Source organism: Neovison vison, chromosome 8 (assembly GCF_020171115.1).
Source record: "Neovison vison isolate M4711 chromosome 8, ASM_NN_V1, whole genome shotgun sequence".
Classification (NCBI taxonomy): domain Eukaryota; kingdom Metazoa; phylum Chordata; class Mammalia; order Carnivora; family Mustelidae; genus Neogale; species Neogale vison.
In genome coordinates, this window is record NC_058098.1 from 95,739,171 (window position 1) to 95,751,275 (window position 12,105).

Below are 12,105 nucleotides of genomic sequence, written 5' to 3' on the forward strand. Positions count from 1 at the left end.
TGTGCTCCACGCTATTCCTTCTGTTCCAGAAATAAGTGAAACCATATGCTAATTGACTTCCTCTGAAGGAGATTATGCTTAGTGAAGTAAGTCACAAAGAGGCTACCATCTTATTTCTAGCCTTGGGCACATCTATCCCATGCTTAGCAACCAACCACTCAGCCACATTGTAACTGTAACACACAACACACAGCAATTGACAGGTCCCTAGTTAGTCACACAGGGGCCATTTCTTTATTCTCCAGTTTTTCCATTTCTCCCAGTTCTCGAGTTGTTGAAAGGGCCTGGCAAAAGACCATAGCCACCTATGAAAAAGGGCTGCCACTTAAAGTAAGTATAAAACAGAGATGGACATGAAACAAACAAACAAAAAAAGACTTTATGTAACATTTATTTATTTTTTTAATCTCATCCTAATTTTGGCTTTATTCCTCATCTCCCACTCTCATTCTTTTCTTGGAAATCCAAACTTGTTTTTTTTTCTTAACAAAATGTTTAAAATCATCATCATCTAGAGTCATAACAAAATTTCTTCTCTCCAAATGAGGGAAAACACAGCTCTTCTTATGCAGCATCTTCAAATATGCACGTTAATATATATTTTATAAACTATTTAAAATAAAACCCTTCATCCTTTGAGGTTATTGATATTTTCTAGCACACTGACACATCTTCCATAATACATTAATTCTACCCATTTTCATGAATGAGGTGGGAACTATACTAAAAAATAGGATTTTAATCCCTGAGGTGCCAGTTAAAATGGACAAGGTTGCCACTGCAACACAAGATTTAAAAATCAGCCTTAAATAATAATCATAAATCATGCTATCTGGATGAGTACCACCTCCATAGCATGGGGTCATTTTAAAAATTGCATTTACTGGGTTAAGTTCACCCTGCTTTTCCTAGCCTTCATGCCATGATAATCTTCCTTTTATAAAGGAATAACACATAGCACTGAAGTCTGCAGAAACTTCTGAGATCCTCAGAAATCAAGAGAAACCACAGTCCTGTTTCTCTTATCTCCATCCACATTTCTGGAGAGGGTTTTTCAGCACCATTCCACGACCTGGAAAGGTTGATAAACAGGCTTGGTTTTTCTACTTCTCCGTTAATTTAGTCGAAAAGGAAAGCTGAGGTCTCCTGGCTAGAAAACGGGCATGTCCTGCTTATCTCTGCCCCCAGCACTTCAGCAGAACTGCGTTCGGCTCTGTGCCCACCCTCCCTGCGGACTCTGGCCCTCGCCGGCGGCTTCCTGCCCCGCGCGGGCTTCGGCTCCCACCACTAATAGTAGCGGTTCAAGCTCCTGGTCCCCGGAACCTCGGGCTGGCCATTCATCCAGATCTCCCGGATGATGCGCTCCCGCTCCTCCAGCCGCTGCGCGCGCTCCAGCTCCTCCGCCGAGGTGAACACGTTCTTGTTCAAAGTCCTTTCAAAGCGGCGGTGTCTTCTGACCGAGATGTCAGACGCCGTGTCCGAGCTGCCATCCTCGCTGTCGCTGCTGTCGCTGCTGCTCTCTCGGTCCTGCAGGAACTTCTTCCGGGGACGCTGCCGGCAGTCCGTGTGGCAAGAGATCCTCATCACCAAGGCAGCCAGGGTGAGCACCAGCCCGATGCACACGCCCGAGACAAAGTACAGAGCTGCTCGCTCGGGATTTTCTGCAGAAGGAGGAAGAAGAGGCATTTGAGAGATGACGACTCTAGATGCGGAGAGCACCCAGGGCTCCCGGCCGCCGTGCACAGCTCTCATCACACCTTAAAGCTCGGATGGTTACAAATACTGCCTTCCCATGGGACAAACTGTATAATGGATTCAAAACATAATTATCAACAAATGGTATAGGGCATATGGAATCATTTTCCTATATTCTTGCAACTTTAAATTTGAAATAATTTCAGAATGAAAAGATAAAAGAAAGAAAAGTATTATTTAGGATGTAGTATAAGCAAGCAACTGTCCTTAGATGTCATTTGCTTAGGAGGTGTGTATGTGTTTAAAACCTATTTTTGCCTATAGGGAAAGATCCTTGGCTTCTGAATTTGCTCCTGCAACCCCTGAAGAATCTTTTAATCACAGATGTAAGCAGCATTTGGGGGGGAGCAACAAATTTATGGGTAAAATCAAGGATCAATGCCTCCTTTATTGTAACTATACCATCACAGGCCCAAGTCAACACATGTAGTTAGCTCCTGAGATGCCCCCCACTTCTTAGTATTCCAACTCTTACCCAAGCCCTTCCTTTGAGGGCTGGACCTAGTGGGCTGGACCTCATGATCTATTTCTAAAAAACAGAACATGACAAAATTGATGGATGAGTCTAAGATTAGGTTACATAAGACCGACTTTCAACTTGCTTATGTGTTCTCTCTGGCTTTTCTCACTCCCTTGCTCTGACGAGGCCAGCTGCCATGTTCTGAGCTGTTCTACAGAGGGGCCCACATGGCAAGGAACAAAGTGTAGCCTCTGGCTAACTGCCTGCAAAGAAACGGACCATGCCAACAGCCATGTGCAGGAGTTTGGCAGGGAAGCATGCCCTCCTAGTGCAGGCCTGGCCTGACCCACACAAACAAGATAAGAAATGTGTGTTGTTTTGAGTCAGTAAGTTTTGAGGTAATCTGCTGCGCAGCAATTGATAACTTATACGATCACAGTTGGAAAACCAGTGTTGGTATTTTGTGATGGCCTCATCTGGTGACTTTGTGAGGGAGAAATCTGCGGTTTTCTTTGGTAAGAAAAGAAAATAATCATTCTGTTCATGTGCAGTATGCTTCGTGGGCCCAGTGAGGATCCCTCTCTGATGTGCTCCACAGGATGAGAGCCTTTGGGTGAATAGCCTTCCCTTTGTTGGTAAGTATAAGAACATAGGGGCACGCCTGGCCGTGGGTCCCAGGCCCAGGGCATGGTCAATCTGACAGGACTCAAATTGGTTTTTCAGCAAATTAGTTTTCCATAATCTCTATTCACTGGTTAGTATGACTCAAAACATATATTGTTTTGTGGGGTTTTAAAGAATGTAAGTGGGATTATATATAATAACCTTTTTAAAATATTCATAAAATAGAACATTTCTTAGAGAGATTTCCAGATATGCCAACAGTACTCTTTTTGACTGTTGCATAGTCTTCTGTAGTACAGACATATCAAAGTTTATTTAACTATCTCCTTATTACTATCACATAAATGGTTTATAATTTTTCAATATGAGCAATGCTAACGTCAAGATGATTGTATCCTTGTACAATCCTTGTATCTTTATATACATGTAGAATTATTTCTCTAGATTAGTTATCTAGAAATATGGCAACTGCATCAAAGAGCATAGGCATTTTGAAGTTTTATGCCTTCTAAATTGTACCCCAAAAAGGTTCTATCAGTCTAAACACAGCATATTGAATGCATGTGTTTATGATACCTCCTTCCCTCTGAAACTCCTTCCAAAATGACAGTGATATGAATACAACAGACATAAATTATAGGTACAGAGAGGAGAGGCGAGAAGAAAATAGAAGACACTAATAGCAGATATGAGTAGTCAATAAACAATGTAAATGTGGTGAAAGTGGGGTGACATCAATATCATGGTGGTGTAAGATATCCCAACTTTTGGTGTCCCTTTTTTTAACAGCTAATTAAGCATCCATCTACCAAAAAAAAAGTGTCTCTGTGGGAGTCTTCTGATCCAAAAGCACAAGCCAAGAAGCTCAGGAGGAGTCTCATCCAACTGCCTACCAGGTCATCCAGTAATAGACAGACCGCAAACAGACTTCAGTTAGGACTGTGAAATTAGCAACCACAACCCTGATCCTTCCCAGCTGTGTTTGGGGAAAATCTTGATAAGTGTTGACCTGGGCAAATACCCATGGATGAAACAGATTCCAGCACATCACTGAAGGAAACAAACAAACAAAACAAGTTTGAAGGAGCTTTTCCAGCAGTGTCCCTCCCCGCCAAATTGACATAGCACAGAACTGAACTATCCCATGACACCACTCCGTGGGGGGAAAGGAGAGCAGTATGTGAGTGCCTGGCTACCCTAGCTCTGCTGGATGCTGCATGGGAAACCCATTTCCCTCCAGCAACACACAGAGTGCTAAAGCGGGGCCTCCGTGACTGAGGGGAGGGAAGAAATTGGAAAGTGATAAGTAGGAATATCAAAGGATTATAAAGGGACATGGTTTGTGCTGACTGAGCTCAGGATGTCTGGAGAAAGTCCCACAAACCTCTGGGAGAACCTCAGCCAAGGATCTTCCTACCAGGCAGACATCCTTAATACCCCAAGTGCTAGACCCATACCTTCCTTCACTTCCCTTACTCCAGCTCCAAGATTGGCCTCAAAAATCCGGTAAACTGGAATGCTATCAGAAAAACAGACCTGGCTCTGTGGGCAGGAGAGAAACTACAAACTTGAACTGTAGCACCACCTTCTGGAAAAAAAAAAGAGAGGTTTCCAGGAGCCAGCCAGGTGAGCTGTAAGATCCAGAGAAGACATAAAAGCTTAAGAATTCTGCCACAAGAGGGAGCAAGAAATGTGGAGCAGGTGTATAAAAACAAGGTCTGAGAGAACCCCATATACAATAGGACCAACAAACAATATACCCCATCCGAAAGCAACTAGGGAGGAGTTAGGGAGGTATCTTTTACTTCAAAAGCAAAGCAGCCACACAAAATTACAAGGAACATGAAGAATTAAGAAAATGTGTCATCCATCAACAGACATTTCTGCAAAGAAGACATCCAGATGGCCAACAGACACATGAAAAAGTGCTCCACATCACTTGGCATCAGGGAAATACAAATCAACACCACAATGAGATACCACCTCACGCTAGTCAGAATGGATAAAATTAACAAGTCGGGAAACAACAGATGCTGGTGAGGATGCAGAGAAAGGGGAACCCTCCTACACTGTTGGTAGGAATGCAAGCTGGTGCAGCCACTCTGGAAAACAGCATGGAGGTTCCTCAAAAAGTTGAAAATAGAGCTGCCCTACAACCCAGCAATCACACCAATGGGTATTTACCCTAAAGATACAAATGTAGTGATCCGAAGGGATACACACACCCAACTGTTCATAGCAACAATGCCCACAATAGCCAAACTATGGAAAGAACCTAGATGTCCATCAACAGATGAATGGATAAAGAAGATGTGGTATATGTATACAATGGAATACTATGCAGCCATCAAAAGAAATGAAATCCTGCCATTTGCAATGATGGGGATGGAACTAGAGGGTATTACGCTGAGAGAAATAAGTCAATCAGAGAAAGACAACTATAATATGATCTCCCTGATATGAGGAATTTGAGAGGCAAAATGGGGGCTTGCAGAGGTAGGGAAGGAAAAAATGAAGCAAGATGGGATTGGGAGGGAGACAAACTATAAGAGACTCTTAATCTCACAAAACAAACTGAGGGTTGCCAGGGGGAGGTGGGTATGAAGAGGGTGTCTGGGTTATGACATTGGGGAGGGTATGTGCTATGGTGAGTGCTGTGAAGTGTGTAAGCCTGATGATTCACAGACCTGTACAATAATACATTATATGTTAATATAATACATTATATGTTAATATAATAATACATTGAGGCAAATAATACATTATATGTTAATTTAAAAATTCTGATTAGGAAAAAAAAAGAAAAAGTATGATCATCAAAAGAAAATCCTTGAATAAAAATTTTGAAGACATGAAATCTTATGATCTAGCAGATAAAGAATTCAAAGTAACTGTTTTGAAGAAACAATGAGCTACAGAGAAACATAGGAGACAATTCAATGAAATCGGAAAAAAATACATGAACAAAATGAGATATTAAACAAGATAGAAACCATAAAAAAGAACCAGACAGAATTCTAGAGCTGAAGAATTCAATGACTGAAATGAAAAATGCAAGAGAGAGAATCTGCAGCACAGTAGGACAAATGGAAGACAAAATAAGTGACCTAGAAGAGAGTGCTTTTCAAATAACCCAGTGCGTAATGCAAAAAAACCTCAAAGCCACATTATAATGAAACTGTCAACAATCAAAGAAAAAGAGTCCTAAATGTATCTAGAGAAAAAAAAATGTATATAACTTATAAAGGAGCCCCCATTAGGCTATCAGCGGATTTCTCAGCAGAAACCCTACAGGCCAGGAGAGAGTGGAATGACATAGTGAAAATGTGGAAAAAAAAAAGTGAAAAGAAAAAATTACCAGCCACGAACACTCTATATGGCAGTTATTCTTCAGATACAAAGGAGAAATAAAGACTTTCTCCATGAAACAAAAGCTGAAGGTATCCTGCCTTACAAGAAATGCTGAAAAGAGTTCATCAAGCTGAAGTGAAAGATGCTAATTAGTGCCATGAAAACATCTGAAAGTGTACAACTGTAAAGTGTATACTGTAGTTAAGTATGCAGTCAGATTTAGAAAACTCTAAATGTGTAATAGAATGGTATGTTAACCACTAAACTATAGTATAAAGGTTAAAGGAAAATAGTACTAAAAGTAACAGTAACTGTTACAATCTGTTAATGAACACAATGTATAAAAAGGGGTAAATGGTGTCATCAGAACTAAAGAGGGGAATAAAAGTGTGGAGCTTTTGTATGCAGTTGAGAAGCTTTCAATGTTCTACTAATGAGCATAATGTTAGCTATGGTTTGTCATATATAGTCTTTATTATTTTGAGGTATATGCTCCTTTTATACCCAATTTGATGAGGAATTTAATCATGAAAGGATGTTCTTTTTTGTAAAATGCTTTTCTTTCATCTATTAAGATCATCAAGGAAACATAAGGGAGATGAAATCACTATCTTTAAGAGATAGCTGCACTCCTGTATTCACAGCAGCATTATTTACAATAACCAAGACATGGAAACAACCTAAGTGTACATTAACAGATGAATGCATAAAGAAAATGTGTTATGACCTTAAGTACATTATGCTAATTGAGATTAAGTCAAAGTAAGACAAATACTGTATGATATCACTAACACATGGGATCTAAAAAGACCTTCTCCTAAAAATAAATAAATAAATAAATAAAAATAAAATAAAATAAAATAAAAAGACCTTCTCCTAAAAACAGGGTATAGTTATGATTAATAAAGGCTAGAGAGAGAGAGAATTGGGTATGTGTTGTTTAAGGCTACAAATTTGTAACCAGTAGATAAATAAGTCCTGGAGGCTTAATGCACAGCCTACTGAATATAGAAAACAATATTGTATTATAGACTTTCAAGTTGCTAAGACATAAGATCTTAATTGTTCTCACCATGAAAAGAAAGATAATTAGGTGATGTGAAAGTAGTTAATATTACGATGGTAATCATACTGCAATATATAAATGTTTCAAGTCAACACCTTGTCACCTTAAATCTACACAATGTTATATGCCAATTATATCTCAATAAAAATTAATTGAGTGCTTGATATAAATAAATAAATAAATAAGCAAGCAAGCAGTGAAAGAGAATAAAACTGAATTCTGTCTAGTTGATATCCAGCAAAGGAAGAGGATTGAGGGAGCTCTTGCCTTGAGGAGCTTAACAGCACAGCAGGGGAGAAGACCCACCCATTCCCATACTAAAAGGAAGAGTTTTTATAGAAACCTGAAGAGGGATCTCCAGAAACACAAAGGTGAGTGGAAAAGCTAAAGTTCAGATATGTGGATCTGAGAAGGCTTTCCCCAAAGGATAACCCAATCCATGCTTTCACCAGGATGGAAAACCACTGGGCAGACCAGCATGAATTTGAAGCCTCATCTCATCATCTTTTAAACACTACTTACCTACCCTGCTCAATTGTGGTAAAGGTTAAAGGTATTACAGATGACCAGCATAAAGAGATTATCCAAGATCTTGGCAGAGATAGGCATTCAATAAAAGATAACTCTATTTTTTTCTTCCTTCCTCCCTTTCTCCCTTTCTTCCTTCCTTCCACGTTCTCTGCCTCCCTTCCATCCATCCCTCCATCCATCTAATCTATTTTCCTCATCCTCACTTCCTTCTCTTCTCATCCCACCCTTTCTTCCCTGTGAGTGTGTCTCCATGTTTTCTGCACCCTGCCCCCACCACCCCCCTATTACACAGGTTAACTTTGAAGATGGTTACTCAACTTTATCCCGGGAATCACTATTCTCCCTCGAGCTTAACTAGTGCATCCCATCCTGCTACTCTAACCAGAAAACATACTCTTTTACCTACAGCTTTCAGACAAGGATCCCCAGAAAAAAGCCCAGTAAAAGCAACGAGAGTGGGCAGGGGAGTTGACTGGGCCTCACTGGTTCCTGAGGAGATGACTCAGGGCTGATTTTCACAGCTGATATAATTTATTTTGTTTTTCTTCATCATGCCTCTGCAAAAATCGAAACTGTAGCTCTATCATGGTTGTTTTTTCTAGTCTCTGCTCCAGGTCACTTCCTTTTGGCCAATGATCCACCCTGGTCTTGGCCAGATCCAGACAGCTGTTAATTGCCCAGGAAGTAGAGTGGGGAGGGCTATTGTCAGTTGTTTTCCCTCAGTAAATAAAAATAAATGTATTGCTGTATCTAGCTTCCTGCAGGGTCATTGTTTTCATGGGCAGGAAGAGGCTCTATGTGGAGGTCCTGAGCTAATTTCTTTTGCACCCTTGGAGGTCAGACAATGCCCAGCAGTATCCGTCTAGGCCTGATCAGCTGGTCTCTGTGCTTATGTAACTGGTTCCCTGCCTAGACTCTTGACCTCAAAGCTTGCAATCCCCCCCCTTTTTTTAAGATTGTATTTATTTATTTGTTTTTCTTTTATTTTAAGAGAGAGCAAGAGCAGGTGGCAAGGCAGAGGTAGAAGGAGAGGGAGAAGTCAGGTTTCCTGCTCAGTGGGGAACTGAGCAGGGAACCTGACTTGGGACTCCATCCCAGGACCCTGGGATCATGACCTGAGCTAAAGGCAGACACTTAACCAACTGAGCCACCCAGGTGCCCCAAACTTGCAATCTCTTGATTGGAAAGAAAAAATGTTTTGCAAATGGGTTTTAAAGAGAGTACTGGGGCTTTTGTAGAATCAGGAAGCATTCAGCATAATCTCTTCTCTGAACTCTTAAAGCATTGTTAGAATTCCTCTTTATGCAATTCTACCCCTCCCCATAAAGAAGCAAAACCCCCCACTAACACTTCTGTCCTCTAGGAAATGCTGGAGAAAGCTGCCCTCCTTCTCCCAACCCTGGCTTGTTCTTCCTCAGGAAGAGGGGGTATGGGAGCATCGCACCCCCACTAGGCTGGCTCTGGAGGATACTCTTTGACTTCCGCCTCTTTCATCTTCTCTTACCACCTGTCCAGGCCATAAGCACCCCCAAAAGAGGGCTTCATTTACCTTACCCATCATCCTAAACCACCCTGCTCACCTTCCTTCATCTACAGCAGGAAAGTCCTATGGTCCTATGACCCTAGGACTAAGGGGAGCTTAGAAGCTTGTAGAAGGCCCTGACCATTCTCTGCCCTGGTGTAACCAATGCTGCACTTGATACCCTATTCTGATGCTTTTCTGGTTCCTTGAGTCTGGAAGGGAGGAAGAATATGATTAATTAGCCCCTCTGATCTAGGCAGCACTTTATGTAGTTGCATGATAATTAGTTATGTAATGACTATCTTTCCCATGCAACAGTGAGAAATTTGAGGGCAGAATCCACCTGATTCACTTTGGAGTTCCAGAACATCCAGCACATTGCCTTGCTCATTGTTTGTATCTCACAAATATTTACTGAATTAAATCATGAACATACAATTTCTAAAAGTCCAGTTAATAAACTTATCATATATGGATAAATATGTATATAGATGTATATATGTGTATATATGTGTGTATACATATAAATGTATGTGTGTGTGTAATGATACAATATTAAAAGAGTAAGGGATGAAAAAAATTTATAAAATCACCTTAAGCCCACAACCTGAATATAACTACACACTGTGTAATGTAGTGAAGTGAATTTTCCTCTATTCTTTCTTCCTATCCTGTAAATATGTACATATTTATTTATATTTACTTGGTTGCATTTTATGTTTTCATCTGCATACCTTTTTTGTTTGTTTGTAAGACTATGTTTAAAAACATGGGGCGCTTGGGTGGCCCAATGTGTTAGGCCTCTGCCTTCAGCTCAGATCATAGTCTCAGGGTCCTGGGATTGAGCCCAGCATTAGGCTCTCTGCTCAGCAGGGAGTCTGCTTCCCCCTCTCCCTCTACCTGCTCCTCTGCCGACTTGTGATCTCTCTCTCAAATAAACAAACAAACAAATAAATAATAATAAATAAATAAAATCTTAAAAAAAAAAAGACTATGTTTAAAAGCAGTCTTATGCTCACAACAATATTAAGAGGGAAGTACAGAGATTCCCTATAACCCTCACCCCCACATACCCATAGCCTCTCCCCTTAGTAACATCCCCCACCAGAGCAACACATTTGTTATAACTCAGGAAACTACACATCATACTGACATATCATAATCACACAGCATCCATAGTTTACATTAGGGTTCACTCTAGGTGTTGCACATTGTATGGGTTTGGACAAGTGCAGAGTCAGAGTACCCTTGTGTATAATGCTACTTCCTTTTCTGCTTGTTTCATGTGTTGCCTTGTAGTGCATTCTCAAAAAAGGAATCTTTGTGTTAGAGGGCAAACATATTTTTAAACCTCTTGAAACATATTGCCAGTGGCTTTTCAAAAGTCATACATTATACTTTCTTGCCATCGGCTGCGTGTGGAAGTACTACTTTATCAAACCCTCTCCAGGAGAATATAGTTCAACTGCTAAAATTTATTCTAATATGATAGGTCAATAAATGGTTTCTTTATTCCACAGAAATTTACTGTTAGTCGACAGTGCCTTTCAGGCTAAAAACACAAAAGTTCTCACTCTCAAAGGATTACCAGTATAAAGGGGAATAACATGAAACAGAAACTACGGTACTTTCTCCAAACCCCAAATTTGTGACTATCAATAGAGTTATGCTGGGTTAGGCTCCCTCACTGCTAAGAGACCACCTCTCTCAAGCCAATCTCATAGGAAAAGTGATTCATATTCTAGCTGACTACTACATAGTTCACACCGCTATACTTACTGTTACACATTCAAAGAATATTGGGCAATGGGCATTAAGGAGAGTGCATGATGTGATTAGCACTGGGTGTTATATGCAACTTATGAATTATTGAACACTACATCTGAAATTAATGATGTACTCTATGTTGGCTAATTGAATTTAAATTTTTTAAAAAAGGAATATTGGTTAAATGAAAAAAAAATAAGCGATCCCCCAGCATATCTGCACTGGAAAAAATCACTGTAAACAAAGTTAAAGTTCTTGGCATTTGCCAAAATCATGAAAAATATTTTAAATAGGCCACAGAGACAAAGGGCTAGTATATAAAGAACACCTAGAAAGAGCATTAAGAAAAAAAGACCAACAACCAATAAAGAAAATGGGCAAAAGATATGGACAGTTCACAGAAAAAGAAATACAAATAGCCCTTCAATGTATGAAAAGCTGCTCACCCAAAGTAGGACTTGGCACACTGTGGCTCAGGGGCCAAACCTGACCACTATGTGTTTTGTTGTTGGCACACAGCTGTGCCCATTCATATACATTCTGTCTGTGTCTTCTTTCATGCTAATAGCACAGGAGTTCAATAGAACAGAGACTGTATGGCTCACAAAGCCAAAAATATTTATTATCTGACCCTTTACAGAAAACATGTGCTGACCTGTGACCTAAAGGAACAGAAATTAAATGACATTTAGATGTTAATTTCCATTTATCAGATTGTCAAAAATTCAACAGTTTGAAAATAGTTTGCAGGACCTTCTGACGCATCTTAAAAAGAGTAAATGGGTAAAACTCCTTAAGTGACACTTTGGTGATATTGACTGTAACTCATAATTTATACACTCTTTGATCCAACAGTTTCACTTTTGGGAACTTACTCTGCAAATGCACGTGAACATGTATGTGTGCCCACAGGATTTATTGCAACTCTGTTGCCCTGATGGAAAAGATTTGAACCACTACCTCTGGCCAACAGAGGACTGGTTAAAATTATGGTTCATCTGTACAAAGGAATAGTATATAGTCATCTAA

General features: G+C 40.1%; 1 protein-coding gene across 7 annotated transcripts in view; it reads right to left on the reverse strand.

The window, feature by feature from the left end:
- Positions 1-375: 375 nt before the first annotated feature.
- EVA1A (eva-1 homolog A, regulator of programmed cell death) overlaps positions 376-12,105 on the reverse strand; it is a 57,329-nt gene continuing 45,599 nt past the window's right edge. For all 7 annotated transcript variants that reach the window (XM_044261502.1, XM_044261498.1, XM_044261504.1 and 4 more), the window contains one exon: positions 376-1,661. In XM_044261502.1, the coding sequence (XP_044117437.1) occupies positions 1,288-1,661 (374 nt within the window). In that variant the 3' untranslated portion in view covers positions 376-1,287. The remainder of the gene's footprint in view (positions 1,662-12,105) is intronic.